Source organism: Polypterus senegalus, chromosome 14 (assembly GCF_016835505.1).
Source record: "Polypterus senegalus isolate Bchr_013 chromosome 14, ASM1683550v1, whole genome shotgun sequence".
In the NCBI taxonomy this organism is placed as follows: Eukaryota; Metazoa; Chordata; class Cladistia; order Polypteriformes; family Polypteridae; genus Polypterus; species Polypterus senegalus.
The window spans coordinates 32303712-32320207 of NC_053167.1; the positions used below are offsets into that span (position 1 = coordinate 32303712).

At 36.8% G+C, this 16496-nt stretch overlaps 1 protein-coding gene across 1 annotated transcript in view; it reads left to right on the forward strand.

The window, feature by feature from the left end:
• top1 (DNA topoisomerase I) overlaps nucleotides 1-15107 on the forward strand; it is a 60238-nt gene extending 45131 nt beyond the window's left edge. Inside the window, exons 16-21 of the mRNA XM_039736121.1 lie at nucleotides 145-213; nucleotides 1187-1301; nucleotides 1531-1658; nucleotides 2154-2248; nucleotides 6837-6986; nucleotides 14097-15107. Of these exons, the coding sequence (XP_039592055.1) occupies nucleotides 145-213; nucleotides 1187-1301; nucleotides 1531-1658; nucleotides 2154-2248; nucleotides 6837-6986; nucleotides 14097-14199 (660 nt within the window). The 3' untranslated portion in view covers nucleotides 14200-15107. The remainder of the gene's footprint in view (nucleotides 1-144; nucleotides 214-1186; nucleotides 1302-1530; nucleotides 1659-2153; nucleotides 2249-6836; nucleotides 6987-14096) is intronic.
• Nucleotides 15108-16496: the final 1389 nt, after the last annotated feature.

Genomic DNA, 16496 nt, shown 5'->3' on the forward strand with positions numbered 1-16496 from the left:
AACCTCTTACGTTGTGTTGTGACCTGCAGATTTCATTATGAATGCTGCTTGTCAATTCTGATGTTATGCAGAATAAAGTGTGGTATACAAAGCATTTGAAAGGACGTAGCAACATTGTGCCAATTATTTCATATTTTTCTGTAGGTCTTCAAAAATCTTCAATTATTTATGGAAAACAAACAACCTGAAGATGATCTCTTTGACCGACTCACAGTAAGTTAGGAGAATATTTTAAGGGGAAATTTCATGAGTATTGATATTCTCTATAACCTAAAGGAATCTTATAATTTGGGCAGACAGTCATATTCGAGGTAAGAGTATAATAACAAATTGGCAAATATCTTGAAGCATGGCTTTAATTCTTGGCAGCATAGACAAAGTGTCTGTTTTAATTATATGGACATTTAAATATACAAGTAAGGAAAATGTTTTAGTAGTAAAGACTTATGATGGCACAGACTGGGACATAATGAAAATGGTGTGATATAAGTAATGATCATTGTCTTTAATAGCTTGGAGTATAAATGGTTTAGAAAATTCTTTAATTATATAGATATGGGGCTATTGTCTGCTAGCTGTGATAATTTTACTATTTTAGTTTGAAGCTTTTTGTGCAGAGCTGGAGGATATTTTCAGCCCTAAATAAAATCTCAGTTGTAGCTTGGACTGCCAGTGTAAAATTAGTTTTAAAGGAATACTCCACTGAGAATTTTTTTTTAATAACTACATGTTTGTAATTATGTAGAGAAAAGTTTATATTGGATTAGAAGTATCATAGCTGGTTCATTTGTGTTTTTGAAACCTCCATACATAACTTGAGATGCTTATTTTAAATAACTATCTTACACACTAACCTCCAATACGTCCCAAGATAATTGTTAAGAAAAGCACACAAAGCACAAATCCTATTGTTAAGAGTGTCACTGTAATGACACTTTTCTAGACATTGTCTAGCCTGTTGGATGCTAATGAATTTTATTTACTTGCTACCACAGCCCAGTGGGATCACCAAACCTTTAAATCTAGTTTTAGCCTTACCTGTCACTGTTTCTTGGGTTCAATTCTTTTCTAGTTCACACATGTACGTCTATTTATTTGGGATTTTTTGAAATGGGAGCAGAATTCCCACCATAGAAGTCTGTTGATGAGTTTGCTTTTTATATTACAATATTATTCATTCTTTCAGACATTAATACTGAACAAGCACCTACAAGAACTGATGGATGGACTTACAGCCAAAGTGTTCCGTACCTATAATGCTTCCATTACCTTGCAACAGCAATTGAAGGAGCTCACAAACCGTAAGCATTTTAAAACCATTTGATTTGATCTGTACAATAGAGTTCTGCCTCTGCTGTCAAAACTTTTCTTATATGTATTGAAACATTCTGTAGTCTGGCAATGGTTGATTGAAAACCTATACTGGATTTATGCCTTAGGGAAAGTTTGTTAAAGGTTAAGACATTTTGTATAGGACATGTGCACAAGTATCGACTTCATGAAAGTGATTGTAAATTGACCCATTTGCAGCTGAAGAGAACGTCCCTGCTAAGATTCTGTCCTACAATCGAGCAAACCGAGCTGTTGCTATCCTTTGTAACCATCAGAGGGCGCCACCGAAGACTTTTGAAAAATCCATGCAGAACCTTCAGGCAAAGGTAGTATTTGTATTTTCTCATTCATCTGTGATTATAGTTGAGTATATAATTCAATATATCCCAACAACTTCTTTAGTTTTTCTTTATACAAGATTGATTTGTTGTTGGAGTACTTATTCATTAGATTTCCATAGTAGAGGCTTTTATAAAAACTTGTTTTGTTAATCTGTAGTTTAAGCATTGCCTTCACGTGGTCACTTTTCATCTTTGGATGAATGGCTCTTGTGTGAAACAAACAAACAAACAGAATATGTTGCCAATCATGAAGTAAGTTTATGAAGCAAACTGTGCAAGCCAGGATACAGTAGCTGAATCATTTGGAGCCTGCACATTGTGTTTATTGTAGCATGATTGAGAGAGTGAGTTTATTTTCTTAAAACGTTAAGAAGAGTGTGGTGATTAAAATACCTCCCTGGATTACAGTGCTTGTGTGGCAGCATGTTTAGAATCACCCTAGATGTATGTTTCTTTTATCATGTGGTTTTTGTCTTTAAGATTGATGCCAAGAAGGACCAGCTTGCAGATGCAAGGAGAGAACTGAAAAGCGCCAAGGCTGATGCCAAAGTACGGAAGGATGAAAAGTCCAAAAAGTAAGGTTCTATGGACTCTACCATCGACGTGTTGTCCCAAGATAATGCAAATGCTTGGATATTTAGGAAATATGTTACCATGGAATTGTTGGGAATGGGTGGGCATTCACAGGAAGTTAATTGTTGGAAGCTGACATTGATTGAAAACTCAAAGGATCTGTCTCACTCTTAAAAACTCAGAGCCCACAGCGAGATTTTTAAAAATGTTGACACTTCTCTGCATTAGCTAGAATTAAATATTAGTGTGCATGGGCAGGGTTAGGATTCCAGATCCACCCATGTAACATTGTCTGCATTTGTATAGTTAGATGTGGGTGGCTCGGACGTTTGTTGTCCCAGTCTTTCCTATTTACTACTGTGAGAAGATTTACTCGATCTGCCAAAGCACTTCTTAGTTATCCTTCTGAAATGATCAGTTCATAATGCTACGTAACCTTCAAAATATTATTTTATTATACATCTTAGAATAATTGTCTTCCTTCTGTTTAACACTTACTGTTAACCTGATTTAAAGCTCACGAACTGTAGTGATGTTACAACATGTTAACAAAAGGAACAAAGTCTTTAACTATTTCAAAAAACACAAATTCAGAGAAGGTGAGTCTCTGCATGCAGCCATTGAAAAAGAGCTACTTGATGATACCTGAGGTGGATAGTGATATAAATCCACTCAAATGGTGGAAAACTGAAAAAGTAATTTACCCAAATTGGGGAAAATTTCAAAAAGTACATTGCATCCCTGCATCAAACAATCCTTCTGAGAATGCTTTTATTACTGGAGGAAATGTAACATGTAACTGTTGCTCTGAAGCCAGATGTTGTGGGCAAAGTTTCTGTCACACAGCTTGAAGTTTCCTCAGTAGTATTTTACAATTTTATTTTTTTCCTGATCTCTTTGTGCAAAACTGTACAGAACTTAAGGTTAGTAATTTGTTTAAAAATGTTACGTTTGGGGTTTTTGTATCTTTGTATAATATGTGAAAGAACTTGTTTTATAAATAGTTTTTTTTCTGTGCAGTATTTGACAGAACGTTAGGATTTTACACTATAGTGTACAGTAGGTTGGATGTTTGTCCTTGCATGTATTCTGCACAGTTAACCTTACAACAGTGCAGTTTGTTTAGCCAGACTGTAATGTTCATGCTGTGTAGTTCAGTTACGAATAGCATTTTATTCCCTTTGGATTCATATCTTCTTTACATTAAGGGTTTCTGTTAATCTCTCATACTAGTTTTGTTATTGTAATTTTGTGCAAAATGTGCTGGTGATTTTAATATTTTTGTTTTACTTCATTTTTAAGTAAATAAGTCCTGTTTTTCTTAAATGTTTCCATTAATCATTAGTAAGCTACAATTAATGCCCTATTAAGACCACACTCAATAATAAGACTTTTACAAAAACGTTTTTAAAGAATGCAAAATATTGTCCAATTATCGTTATTGTCAAACTCCAAGAAAACATCTACAGTCCCTGACAAAAGTCTTGTCGCTTGTGTACAAATTGAACTGAAGTGCCGCTAAAATACAAGGTGTGGCAGAAAAGTAATGAGACTGATTTTTTTATTTACCAAAGTTTTTTTTTTTTCTTCAAACATCAATGTTATCCCCTTCAAAGTAGTTCCCTTGGGCAGCTACACACCGATGGAGACGTTGTTCCGACTGTTGGTAGCAGCACTGGAAGTCTTCAACCGGTATGGTCTTCAGCATGTCCGTTACACTCTTTTGGATGTTTTCTAAAGTCCCGAAATGACGTCCTTTGAGGACATTTTTCAGTTTAGGAAAAAGTCACACGGACTGAGGTCAGGTGAATAAGGGGGCTGGGGAACCACAGGAATGCCTTTTGAGGTCAAAAATTCTGTTATGGAGAGGGCAGTGTGACATGGGACATTGTCATGATGGAGCATCCATTTGTCTGCAGTGTCTGGTCTCACGCGAATGACCGTTTTTCTGAGCCTTTCAAGGACGTCTTTATAAAAAACTTGGTTGACAGTTTGTCCTGGAGGAACAAATTCTTTGTGGACGATTCCCCTTTTGTCAAAAAAACAAATCGGCATTGATTTGATCTTCGATTTGCTCATTCGAGCTTTCTTTGGTCGAGGAGAGTTTGTAGTGTGCCACTCCTGACTTTGCCTCTTGGTCTCAGGATCGTATTCAAAAATCCATGATTCATCACCTGTGATCACACGACTAAAGAAATCTTGCTCATTAGCGATTCTGTCAAGAAGATCAAGACACTTGTTTTTTCGATTGTCCTTCTGCTTAATTGTGAGGTTTTTCAGCACCATTTTGGCACAGACCTTTTACATGTGCAAATGTTCAGTCAAAATTTGAACAGTAAATCTGTTCAAATTTAATTTTTCACTCAACATTCTTAATGTTAAACGACGGTCTGATCTCACAAGTATGTTCACACGTTCGATGTTTTCATTGGTTTTCGAAGTTGAAGGCTCCCTGAACGGTGTTCATCTTCAACGTGTTTTCTGCCTTCCAAAAATGATTTGTGCCAGCAAAAAACTTGAGCTCGGGATAAAGAATGTTCCCCATAGGCCTGTTTTAACATTTCAAACGTCACACTTGCCGATTCTCCAAGCTTAACACAAAATTTAATGGCACAGCGTTGCTCCAAATTCCGCTGTTCCATTTTGTGTGACGCACAACCAAAAACACAACTTCGCTAATAGCAGTCACAAAAATCACGTAGTTAACGGAAGGAGTTGAAACTCGCACTGAGCTATGGGAGGGTACTGATACACGTGCTCTATCAAGGACAACAGCGCAGTGTTGCCAGATCGCTTGCAGTGTTGCCAGTCTCATTACTTTTCTGCCACAACTCGTATATTTATAATCAAGATTTTGTTACAAGAAATGGGTCATTTCAATCCCTTCAGCTTTTGTAATAATGTTTCAGTGCAAAACGAAACTGACAAAAAGTATTCTAATATTCACAGCTTGGTAAAGCCCATTGAGTCAGTTTTTGGCAAGACGTAAGTGTTGTCACCTTGTCATATGAGCTTCACCTGTGACTAATAATGGATCAATTAGGTTTCAGGTGTGTATAAAAAGAACCCCAGTACACTAGACCTTCACATCAACTGCAACTAGACCTCTGCAAACATGCCTAAGATTCACCCTGAGACTAAAGTGTTGATTATCAAGAGGCTGAAGACCAAATCCATTGCTGATGTGGCAAACACCTTCAATGTGTCTCAGCGTCAAGTTCATTCAGAGGATAAAAAGATTTGAAGAGACTGGAGACGTTTTTGACAAGCCCAGGTCAGGAAGACCCCGCAAGACAACTGCTCAAGAGGACCGTTTGTTGGCTCGAAAATCCAAGGCCAGCCCATTTTCCACTTCAACAGAGCTCCACGAGACTTGGTCACCTGAAGTCCCTGTGTCAACCAGAACAGTTTGTCGGATTCTGTCTCGAAATGGCCTCTATGGTCGAATCGGTGCCTATAAGCCAGCACTAAACAAAAGACAATTGAAAACCCGTGTGGCATTTGCCAAGGCCCACAGCCTGCTAAAAGGATGGACGCTGGAAAAGTGGCAGAAGGTGGATTTTTCAGATGAATCTTCTGTTGAATTACACCACAGTCACCGCAAATATTGCAGGAAACCTACTGGAACCCGCATGGAGCCGAGATTTACCCAGAAAACAGTGAAGTTTGGTGGAGGCAAAATTATGGACTGGGGTTACATCCAGTATGGTGGTATGCGAGGGATCTGCAGGGTGGAAGGCAACATCAATAGTCTAAAATACCAAGAAATCTTAGCTACCTCTTATTCCCAACCATTAAAAAAGGCCAAATTCTGCAGCAGGATGGGGCTCCATGGCATACTTCCATCTCCACATCAAAGTTCCTTAAAGCGAAGAAGATCAAGATGCTCCAGGATTGGCCAGCCCAGTCACCAGACATGAACATCATTGAGCATATGTGGGGTAGGATGAAAGAGGAAGCATGGAAGATGAAACCAAAGAATATTGATGAACTCTGGGAGGCATGCAAGACTGTTTTCTTTGCTATTCCTGATGACTTCATCAATAAATTGTATGAATCTTTGCCAAACCGAATGGATGCTGTCCTTCAAGCTCTTGGAAGTCATACAAGATATTAAATTTGGATCTCACAGCACCACTGCTTAATTTGCTGACATATTTTTGGATTTGCAGTAAAGTTGTTCATTTTCTGTATAGGCGACAAAACTTTTGACCTTTCTGTCTTGATTAAATGATAAATCTTTTTTCAGTGAAACTAATTTATTTCAGTGCATTAAACATCATTTGGGAGGGCTTTAGCTTTTCATATGAGCTGTTTCTAACACCAGTTGATTAATTAAAAGTCAGGTTAATAGCAGGAGTTTCTACAAAATAGAGAAGCGACAAGACTTTTGTCAGGGACTGTACAGTAGAAATCACAAAATTTTAGGTTATATGCAGTCTTTTAGTTCTCTGGGTAAATAAACCATTGTAGGCATACAGTCTGTTTGAAAAGGGGAAAAAAAAAATCTGGCTAATAGTGTATCTTCATAATCTGTATGGCTCCCAGTTTCAACATGCCTGTATATTTTTCTTCTCTTTGCATTTTCAGAGCTGTGGAAAGCAAGAAAAAAGCTGTACAGAGAATTGAAGAGCAATTAATGAAACTTGAAGTGCAGGCAACAGATAGGGAGGAGAACAAACAGATTGCATTGGGCACATCTAAACTTAACTACCTGGATCCTCGCATCTCAGTAGCATGGTATGCTGGCTTGTTTATTTGTTTTTCTTTATTGAATGAGTGAGTAATGACTAAAAAAATCTGTTCTTAAGGAGCTTATAAATCAAGTTCACACAGAAGAATAGAAAATAATGGTCCAAAATGAAGCAATGTAACAAATTGCATTTCAACAGCTGGAAATTGTCTTGTCTAAAGGCATCGGTCAAATAATTCTGCTTGAACATACCATGTAGAATTTTATATGAACAAATGCAAGAATATTTTACTCAAGAATTGCTTTTCTGTAGTAATTTGGTATTTGTTGATGGTCACTGCAAAAAACAATTTTACAGGAAAGTGAATTCCTTTCAGTTGAAACGGGTAAGGAATAATGTGGAAGTTGAGTATATATTATGATCATTATTGTTAGATGTTTATAATTTTCACATGTACATATTTCACTCAAGAATTCAGGGGGTGACATTCCTATTCAAAGTAAGCAGATATGCATGTAAATGAAAACTATTTTGGAGGTTGGAGCGGTAGTGTACTTTTTAAGTCCATAGACGTGAATGTAGAGTACAATAGCATAGCTCATGGGGGAGCTGTTAAATGTAAACGTATACCATCTGTTTCCTATCTCTTGGAACTGGCAAAGCCGTTCTTGCCTGTATTTCTCAGTCCCTACCGTTTTGATTCTAGTGAGGCAACACCAAAGGTCACATCCACTCCACAGCCCTCAAATTTTAAAGCACTCTTGCTAAGTATGTTTTCCTGGAACTTTACCAATCTTTATCTGTCCACTGGGCACTTTGCTTTCTTCGCTAAAAGGGATGCCATCACTTTTTTCCTTTTGTGTCCATGCTGTTAGTCAGAGCAACTGTTCACATGGCCTGTCAATTGTTTGTGCTGCACTCTTCATTTGCATAAAACCCAATGAAGTCTAGTCTATAATCTTCCCCCGATCAAATAAGGAAGCAGTGTAAATAATGGAATTATTTGGTCCAGCTGTGTGGATTTGTATACTGGACATAAATAAAACATACCTGCAGATTTTAAGTGTGTTATATTAGAAGATCGAGTGATTTATTCTTGCAGTTGTGTGTGTGTGTGTGTGTGTATGTATGTATGACAGACACTTGGTTATTTATTCTTCATAAAAATATTAAATGTCCATTTCTACATGTTTCAATATCCAAATTAAAAGTTAGCATAATCCAACTTTGCTTTCATCAGTAATGATTGTGCTTTATGGTACAATAAAACAGCCTGGTTTTAAGTGACCAACCGAAAACTTGTTGTGCATTAAAGCACATATTCTGTTTAATGAAAACCATTGCAGAAGCATCAGGCTGGTTGTCAATTAATAACCTGTTCTGAAACTAGAAGAGAGCTTTTTTTCTCTAAGTAACGCAGACACTAGTGATTTGGCTGGAGATCGGGCAGAGCAAAAAATAACCTAAATCTGGAAATAGTTATCCAAGTGGGCAATTTTGTGCCTTTCTCTATAACAGAGTGAAAAATGTATAAATATTCATAATAACCGCAAATTTACAATAGTGTTATCAGTCAAGTAGTTACCCCGCAATCATTTTAAGTAAACCAGTATTGATATTCATAAATACCCAAATAAAATGCAAGACCTGAATGTAATATGTGATAAATATGGGAATTTTCCCAGAGTAGAAAAAAATTGGGTCAGAGTATGTTTTTATTATCAAAGGAGGATTTTAACTTAGGATTTATAAACTGTATCTTGCCATGCGCACATTCTGATTTTATTCTGACTTTATTCTCTCTAATCTCACCTGTAAGTGAAAAACACAGCTTAAAATCAATATTAAAAAATTGAAACTGATCTGTACTAATTCATGTACAGTATTTCAAAATAAACTGTTTTTGTGACAACATGCTTTAAAAATCTGGTTTGTCAGGTAATTAATTCCTCTGCTAAGTTTCTAAGATTTACTGTTGTAAAATTTTAATATTCGCATCATTTATCTGATAAGAAAATGAAATTACTAGAGAGTAATATTTAACTGATAAGTCAGTTTGATTCAGGTTTCAAAAGACAAAAACACCCGGTGCTTTAATCTGTCCCTTTCCTGTGTGAAATTAGACCTGTGTTGTTGTTTTTTACTTTATAATCCATTATTCAGGAATTAATGTTAAGCAGTCTTTGTTTTTCTATTTTCAGAACATCGCACATGACTGTAATCTTAATATACAAATCCAAAATTACACTGGCATTACTTCTGTTTAATTAACTGAATCTGAGACTGCATTACATATGCCAATGTGCCATTCAAATATGTATTACTGTGCGTTCACAAAGTTTGTCATGTTAGGAATTATACTAACGAACATTAGTTTGCTTTCAAACACCAGATGCCCTATACAGGTTTAGTGTTTGTAGATTCATATTCAGTGTGCTGTTTTTGCCATTATTGCTATAACTGCATATGTCTGCAATGTGTTAACACAGCACATGTTGTATTACTAGAGATTTAGATTGTGTTTTGAAACATTAAAACACTCGATACATTTTATTTTTGTATTCTCAAATGTAGCAGCTCATTTCATCTGTGGCATAGACAAACATATAGCCGCGTTGTTTGAAACTTGCTTTAATTTTTACTTGTTATAACTTGTTGGCACAGCCGCAGTGCAGCTTCCTACCACCTCCCTCATTCCTATACGTGTGACCATGACAGCCCTTAGAAAAAGGGCCACTCTTGCTATATCTGGGTTTGGTAGGATATGGTGGTAATGGTTGTTTTGCCCCCACCCCACCTTTGTGCACTGAAGTTATTTCTTGACATGCCTGCGTTTTTTTGTTTTTGAGTTATATTAATGGAGTGGTGTAGCACTGTGAACCATTTTACTTTAGGTTTTACTCACTTTTTTATTATTGTGCCTTTTGAAGTACTACATCTACACTATATGGACAAAAGTATTGGGACACCTGACATTACACCAACAGGGACTTTAATGACATTCCATTCAAATACATAAACTTTAATATGGAGTTGGTAGCCTCTTTGCAGCTATAACAGTTTCCACTCTTCTTGGAGGGCTTTCCACAAGATTTTGGAGTATTTCTGTTGGAATTTGTGCCCATTCATTCTGTAGATGCCGGGTGCTGATGTTGGGTGAGAAGGCCTGGCTCGCAATCTCCATTCCAGTTAATCCCGATGGAATTGAGGTCAGGGCTCTGTGTGGGCCAGTCAAATTCTTCCACACCAAACTTGTCCAACCATATCTTTATGGACCTTGCCTTAAGCAGTGGGGCACAGTCATGCTGAATTAGGAAAGGGCCTTCTCCAAACTGTTTCCACAAAGTTGGAAGCATAGTGTTGTCCAAAATGTCTTCATATGCTAAAGCAATAAGATTGCCCTTCACTGAAAGTAAGGGACCTAGCCTAAACCCTGAAAACCAGCCCCACACCATTATCCCTTCTCCACCAAACTTCACAGTTGGCACAATGCAGTTAGGTAGGTAACATTCTCTTGGCATCCATCCAACCCAGACTTGCTCATCTAACTGCCAAACAGAGAAGTGTGGTACATTAACTCCATAGAACACGTTCACACCGCTCCACAGTCCTGTGACAGTGTCCATTACACCACTGCATTGCACATGGTGTTGTGAGGATTGCATGCAGCTGCTTGGCCATGGAAAACCATTCCATGAAGCTCCTGTCTCACAGTTAATGCCAGTGGAAGTCTGGAACTCTTCAGCTATGGAATCTGCAGAGTTTTGGCGACTTTTATGCACCCTGCACCTAAGCAGTCATTGATCTCATTCTTTGACTTTACATGATCTTCCGCCTCTTGGCTGAGTTGCTGTTTTTCCTAAACGATTGAACTTTCCAATAATACCACTTACAGTTGACCGTGGAATATCCAGAAGGGATGAAATTTCACAAACGTCTTAATGCAAAGGTGGCATCCTATCGCAGTACCATGCTGGAAGTCACTGAGCTCTCCAGAATGACCCATTTTGTTTCACAAATGTTTGTAAATGGTACTGTAAAGCTAGGTGCTTGATTTTGTACACCTGTGACAATGGGTCTGATTGAAACACCTGAATTCAATAATTAAGAGGTGTGTCCCAATACTTTTGTCAATATAGTGTACTTGTAGTTGGTCATCATTTTGTACAGATGTTGATAGGTGGATATTGGAATTCCCACAGCAATGCTAACGTTTATGCCATGCCATATGTGGGAATATGAAAGCATTATAATTGGTGTGCCACCGACATCAGCAATAATGGAAACATTGTTGTATCGGATGCTTTTTCACATAGTAATTTGAGCATTTGAATTTTTTGATTTTTCACAATGTCAAATTCAAGAAAGATCCTATTAAAAAAACAAGTGTTCGCTTGATTAAAGTCAAGGTGAGTGGCGTGTTACAAACTACTGTACAACTGTCTATCCAATTTCAGCTGACAGGGTTATTTTGGAGGTAGTGGGTACTGAATTCCAAATTCTCCATGTAACAGTGGAGAAGCAAGAAAACTTTGCTGAAATTGACTATCCTGCTTGGCTGCGGTGTTCACAGGCTCACATGGATACTTTTTTCTGCACCCATCCTGACTGGCCAAAGTTCACTGCTGCTTAAACCATATCAAAACATCATTATCCAATACTAATGTCCTTCAAATAAAAGGAAAATAAGCATCATAACATTTTTTTTCTTTCATAGTTGGTTTGTACTGAACCTAGTGAGTATTTGAGATGTGAATTGTGTTCATCATATTTTGCATGTTAAATGACAGTTTTAATTGCTTGTTAATAGTCTGTGTACCCCATCATAAATTTAAGTGGTAAGATTTTTAAATATATATGTTGGTGGAGTGGAAGAATGGATGAGGTGAGAATAATCTGTTTTGGCTTTGCTTTCAGCAGTGCCAATAATTCGACATTTTGGTAATGCTCTTTTCTCAGTATACGGAGATTTCTTATTGTCAGACTTTTATCAAGGTAACTGAGCCACACTTGTTTTTTTGTTTTTTTTTTAAGAAATAGAATTGTATGGTTTGATATACATAAGGATTATAGAAATATGAGAATTATTTGACAAAAAGACATGATGCAGTATAACATAAATGGCTACTTTTAGTTCATCCTAATTTTTTTTTTCCTGGAGGTTCTTAATGCTGCAATCTTTTATGTGTGTTTTTTTTCTCTCTCCACTTTTGCCATTTTAATAAGACATCACCATCATAATTTATGACCACAGCAGAAATAAGAGCATAGATATATAGGTCTTGTGTGCCACTCAGAACCTACCAAATGGGTCAATGCCCACTTTGCCTTGTATCTGCATATACAGGTAAAATTGCATTACAACAAACTCCCAGGGACCACAAAAATAATTTGTTGTAACGAGATTTTGTGTTTGTTACTATGGTGCTTTCTTTAACTTGCGTCCAGGCGTTTGCAATCATTTCAATAGTTTTTTCTGGTTAATTTTAATCTCCTCCTGCCTACAAGTTATGCTGACAAGAATTTTTCTCAGCATTTTCTTGCAATAATACACTTTGAGAGTGCGAATGATGCCCAAATCTAATGTCTGAAGCACTGCTGTGCAATTGGGTGGGAGGAATTCAACACGAACATTAACTAAATGTAGAAGCATGTTGTGGGCAGCACAGTTATCATTCAGGAGCCGAATCATTCTTTATATTGTGAGGTTTCTGAACTCTTTTCAGACCCCCACTTCCCACTCAACGGGAACGACATGCTGAAGTGTGTCCCGAAGCACAATTGCAGCGTCTGTGAAAGATTTTGTCTGTTGCCAGGGCAGGGCAACAGCAGGCTTATAGCCGTGCAGTGAAGCACCACAGAAGCGAATCATAAAAGATCGGGGTTGTGCTAGATAAGTCCCTTAGCTGTGAGCCTGCTGTTGTCCCGGCAACAGATACAGTCTTCCATAGACGCGGAGAGATCGGACTTGGGATGCTCTTCAACGTGCTGTCTAGTTTGGGGGAGGTCCCAAGAGTTTACAAACCTCACATTTTCTTGAGTGAGTGCCACATTAAGAGGGCTGTTTCTTGAACGAGCATCACTGAACCACATAAACACTGCTTTTTGATGTCTTCAAATGCAGCAGTTCACATACGTTTGCAACCTGAGATTTTTTTTTTTTTTTTTTTTGCTCGGTCTTTCAAGAAAGTTGACAGCGTCGATGGCAAAATTCCGAATTTACTGACGTCTTTTTATTTCTTTTTGCCACAATTGAAAGCTGCAAAAATGTAAAGTTTTTTTTCCTAATATGAACTGTTATTGTTTTTTCGTGTCTGCCGTTTGTATGAGGGTGACAATGAGTTAAATTTCAGTGGATGTTTTTTAAATGTTGATGAGCAATAAGCAAAACATATCACTGAAAACCGCACGAAACAAAAAAGGCAAAAAAACAGTACGAGGAAAGTTAGAAAAAAGAAAAAAAGACAATGTTTCTGTTTGGGGGATCGTTGTGCACAACTGAGCTGCGGCCACAGAACTAGCTGCTCTGTGGATGATTCATTCAGGCATTTCAAGGTCTTTTGGGTGCTTCATTGTAATGAAAGTTCTGCTGAATGTACTTCTTAGTAATGAGATTTCTAAGGACTTGCGTCATATGGGGAAACTGTCGGGACCATAAAAATACTTCATTGTAATGAAAATTTCGGTGTTAAGATATTCGTTGTAACGGAATTTTACCTGTATTCTAAAATTAGTTTAAAGATTATTCTTTCTAATTTTGGACTGACGGTCCTAACACCACAAGGGCTCATCTTGCAACATTATTGGCATTGTGCTCGTTCCCAGTCTCTTTGTGGAGACATTTAATATTTTAAAACCTAAAATCACAATATTTTATTGTGGCACAAGTATAAGGATATTGTGTAACATAGAAAATCAAGGAGCATTTGAAGGAAACTGCAAACCAGACGACTTTGTCTGGACAGATGATATACAACTGCTGTTAAACTTCCAAGTGTAGCTGTGAAAAATACAGACTGCAAAAATAACTAAGGTAAAAATAAAGTGCTTCAAAATGACCTAATGCTATATATTTTTTTTTTTAAAACCATTTGTCTGCTTTTTTTATTTATGTAACAGTGTCTGACTTTAATGATTTCTTCTCTCAACTTGGCAGGTGTAAAAAGTGGGGTGTGCCTATAGAGAAGATCTACAACAAAACCCAGAGGGAGAAGTTTGCCTGGGCTATTGATATGGCTGAGAAGGATTATGAATTTTAATATGTACTGCAATTTAACCTCTTTTAAAAAAAAAAAAAGTAATAATAATTTTGTAAACTGAAACTGGTTCCATCCAGCAGGGGATACCTAGTGGGGAGAAAGGGCAGGAGAGGGAATAGCGAGTTTTGTGTTTTTTTTTTTTTTTTTCCATCTCCAAAGCAGGTTCTGTGCCTTTGGTGTTCGAATATTTGTGGAATGTTTGAAGCCTTTGGAACAAGGTAGCAAATTGGTTACTTTAAAACTATGAAAACCAGAGACCAGATGTATAGCACATGATACATGGCTGCTTCTCCTTGGAGAACCTGCTTTGTTCCTTTCTCTCTCATGCTCTCTCTCCTCCCCATACCAGTATAGGTAGGAGGTAAACTGACTCTGCTGAGCAAGCTTCAACCCCATCATTTTTAGGGGGTTGAAATTTGAGTGATGAAGTTGGTGGCTACTGTATACAGATGGATTACTTGTGGTTTTATTTCAATATTTAATTTTTATCTTTGGATTTCTCATTTCTATATTTTGATAGAAAGATGAAGAATTCCTTAATGAACATGAACCTGCAAAAAAAAAATCCCTTCTCTATGAACAAAAGCTTGTTTGTAACTGATAGGTTTATTTTCCTCCTTTCTCCACCCTGTGAATCCCTCCTTTCATCACTAAAGATAATTCTGAAATAGGATGATGTGAAACCAATTTTCAGATTAGCGTGTTTTTAAAAAAAAAAAAAAGTTTTTAAATTTCATAATGTGAATTTTGTTTGTCTTTTGCTTTTATTTTAAACCAATGTGAACATGTTTCTCCTTACAGCCACTAGCAGATGTTTTTTAAACCGGGGAGGGGAGGTATTTCATAGGGTATGGAACATATTTGGGTTTTTATTTAAATATTTTATGAACTGTTGAAAAAAAAAAAAAGCTCCCTGAAATCTGTTACTTGAAGGAATATGGATGCTGTTCTATCGTGTGGTCATGGGGTGGGGAGGGAGTGAGTTCCACAGGGCTGGATGATTTACAGAAGCAAATATCTTTGCCAAAAAAGAAACTACTATCTAATAAGTTACTAGTTAGGGCTTTTATTTTTTGTAATTGTGTAATAAAAATGGACAAAAAAGACTTTAAGGAGAATTTTAATGTGAATTTTCCCCTTTCCCTGAGAAGAATTTTATTCCAAATCAAGTTTTGTTTTTAGGAGCATTGTTAATGTAGCTACTGTTATTTTATTCCTTATCCAGCTTATCAGCTATTACTCCTTGGCTTAAAATCATGATTTTTATTTTTTTAATTTTTTTTTTGGTCCAAGTAGGTTATTTAAAAATAAAAAAATCCTACAATTCCAAATGTGCCTGACTTTTTGTACTTCTTTCAGTCTATTGGATTTGAGCCTTGTGTTTTCCTTTTTGTTTAATAATGGTGTGTTTGTGACAAAATGCTTTTAATGACTAGGAAGGCATCGGAGTTATATGAACAGCAGGTTTTCTGTGCAAATTGTCATTGACTCCTGCCTGGTGTGTTGCAATCTTTATCGTAATCCTTAGAGAGAAGAGGATCTTCTTTCTACAAAATACAGAGAACAGAATTTAACTAATAATCTCACTAATAATCTTCTAATCTGAGTCTGTAAATAACATACAGATTGGTTTAAAAGTAGTAAATGTGTGATGTATGAAAAGGCTTGAAATAACTGAACATCAAAAACCACATTGGTTGCTTTTAAATGTGGAATGTAGTTAATTACTTCATTTAAAGTAGACTGTCCTCCAAGGGTTGATTAATCATGTACAACAACAGAATGGCAAATTTGATAGCTGAATATTTTTAGAAATGTTTAAAGTGTAGTGTTACTTTGCATGATCATTTAACTGACATGTTCAGGTGTTTTGGCGCATCATGGAATCTACAACTTGAGGATTGAACCTGTATGCAATTGAACATTTCAGGCATGATATTCATCTGTTTCAGCTGCATCATCTCTACAGTTCTACAAATGAACAGTGTTCTGGCATACCATGCAATATGCCTCTTTTGTATAAATCCACAGGGCGCCAGTCTTATAAATAACTTTACCTCATATCAGTGACGGAAGACTTCAGTCTTCATTTCTTATGTAATCACTCTTGCAACCCTTCAGCTTACTCTTGCGTACATCATTGCATTCCCCATAATTCTTTCCAGTAAACTTCACCAGGTACTTGTTAGAAATTTTTTTGATCTCATTGATTTTTGTTAGGAAGTTTTAGTTTGACCTATTTCGACTAGTTTGCATCTCTGAACCCATGCTGATGTTTATTTTAACAGATATGAAAG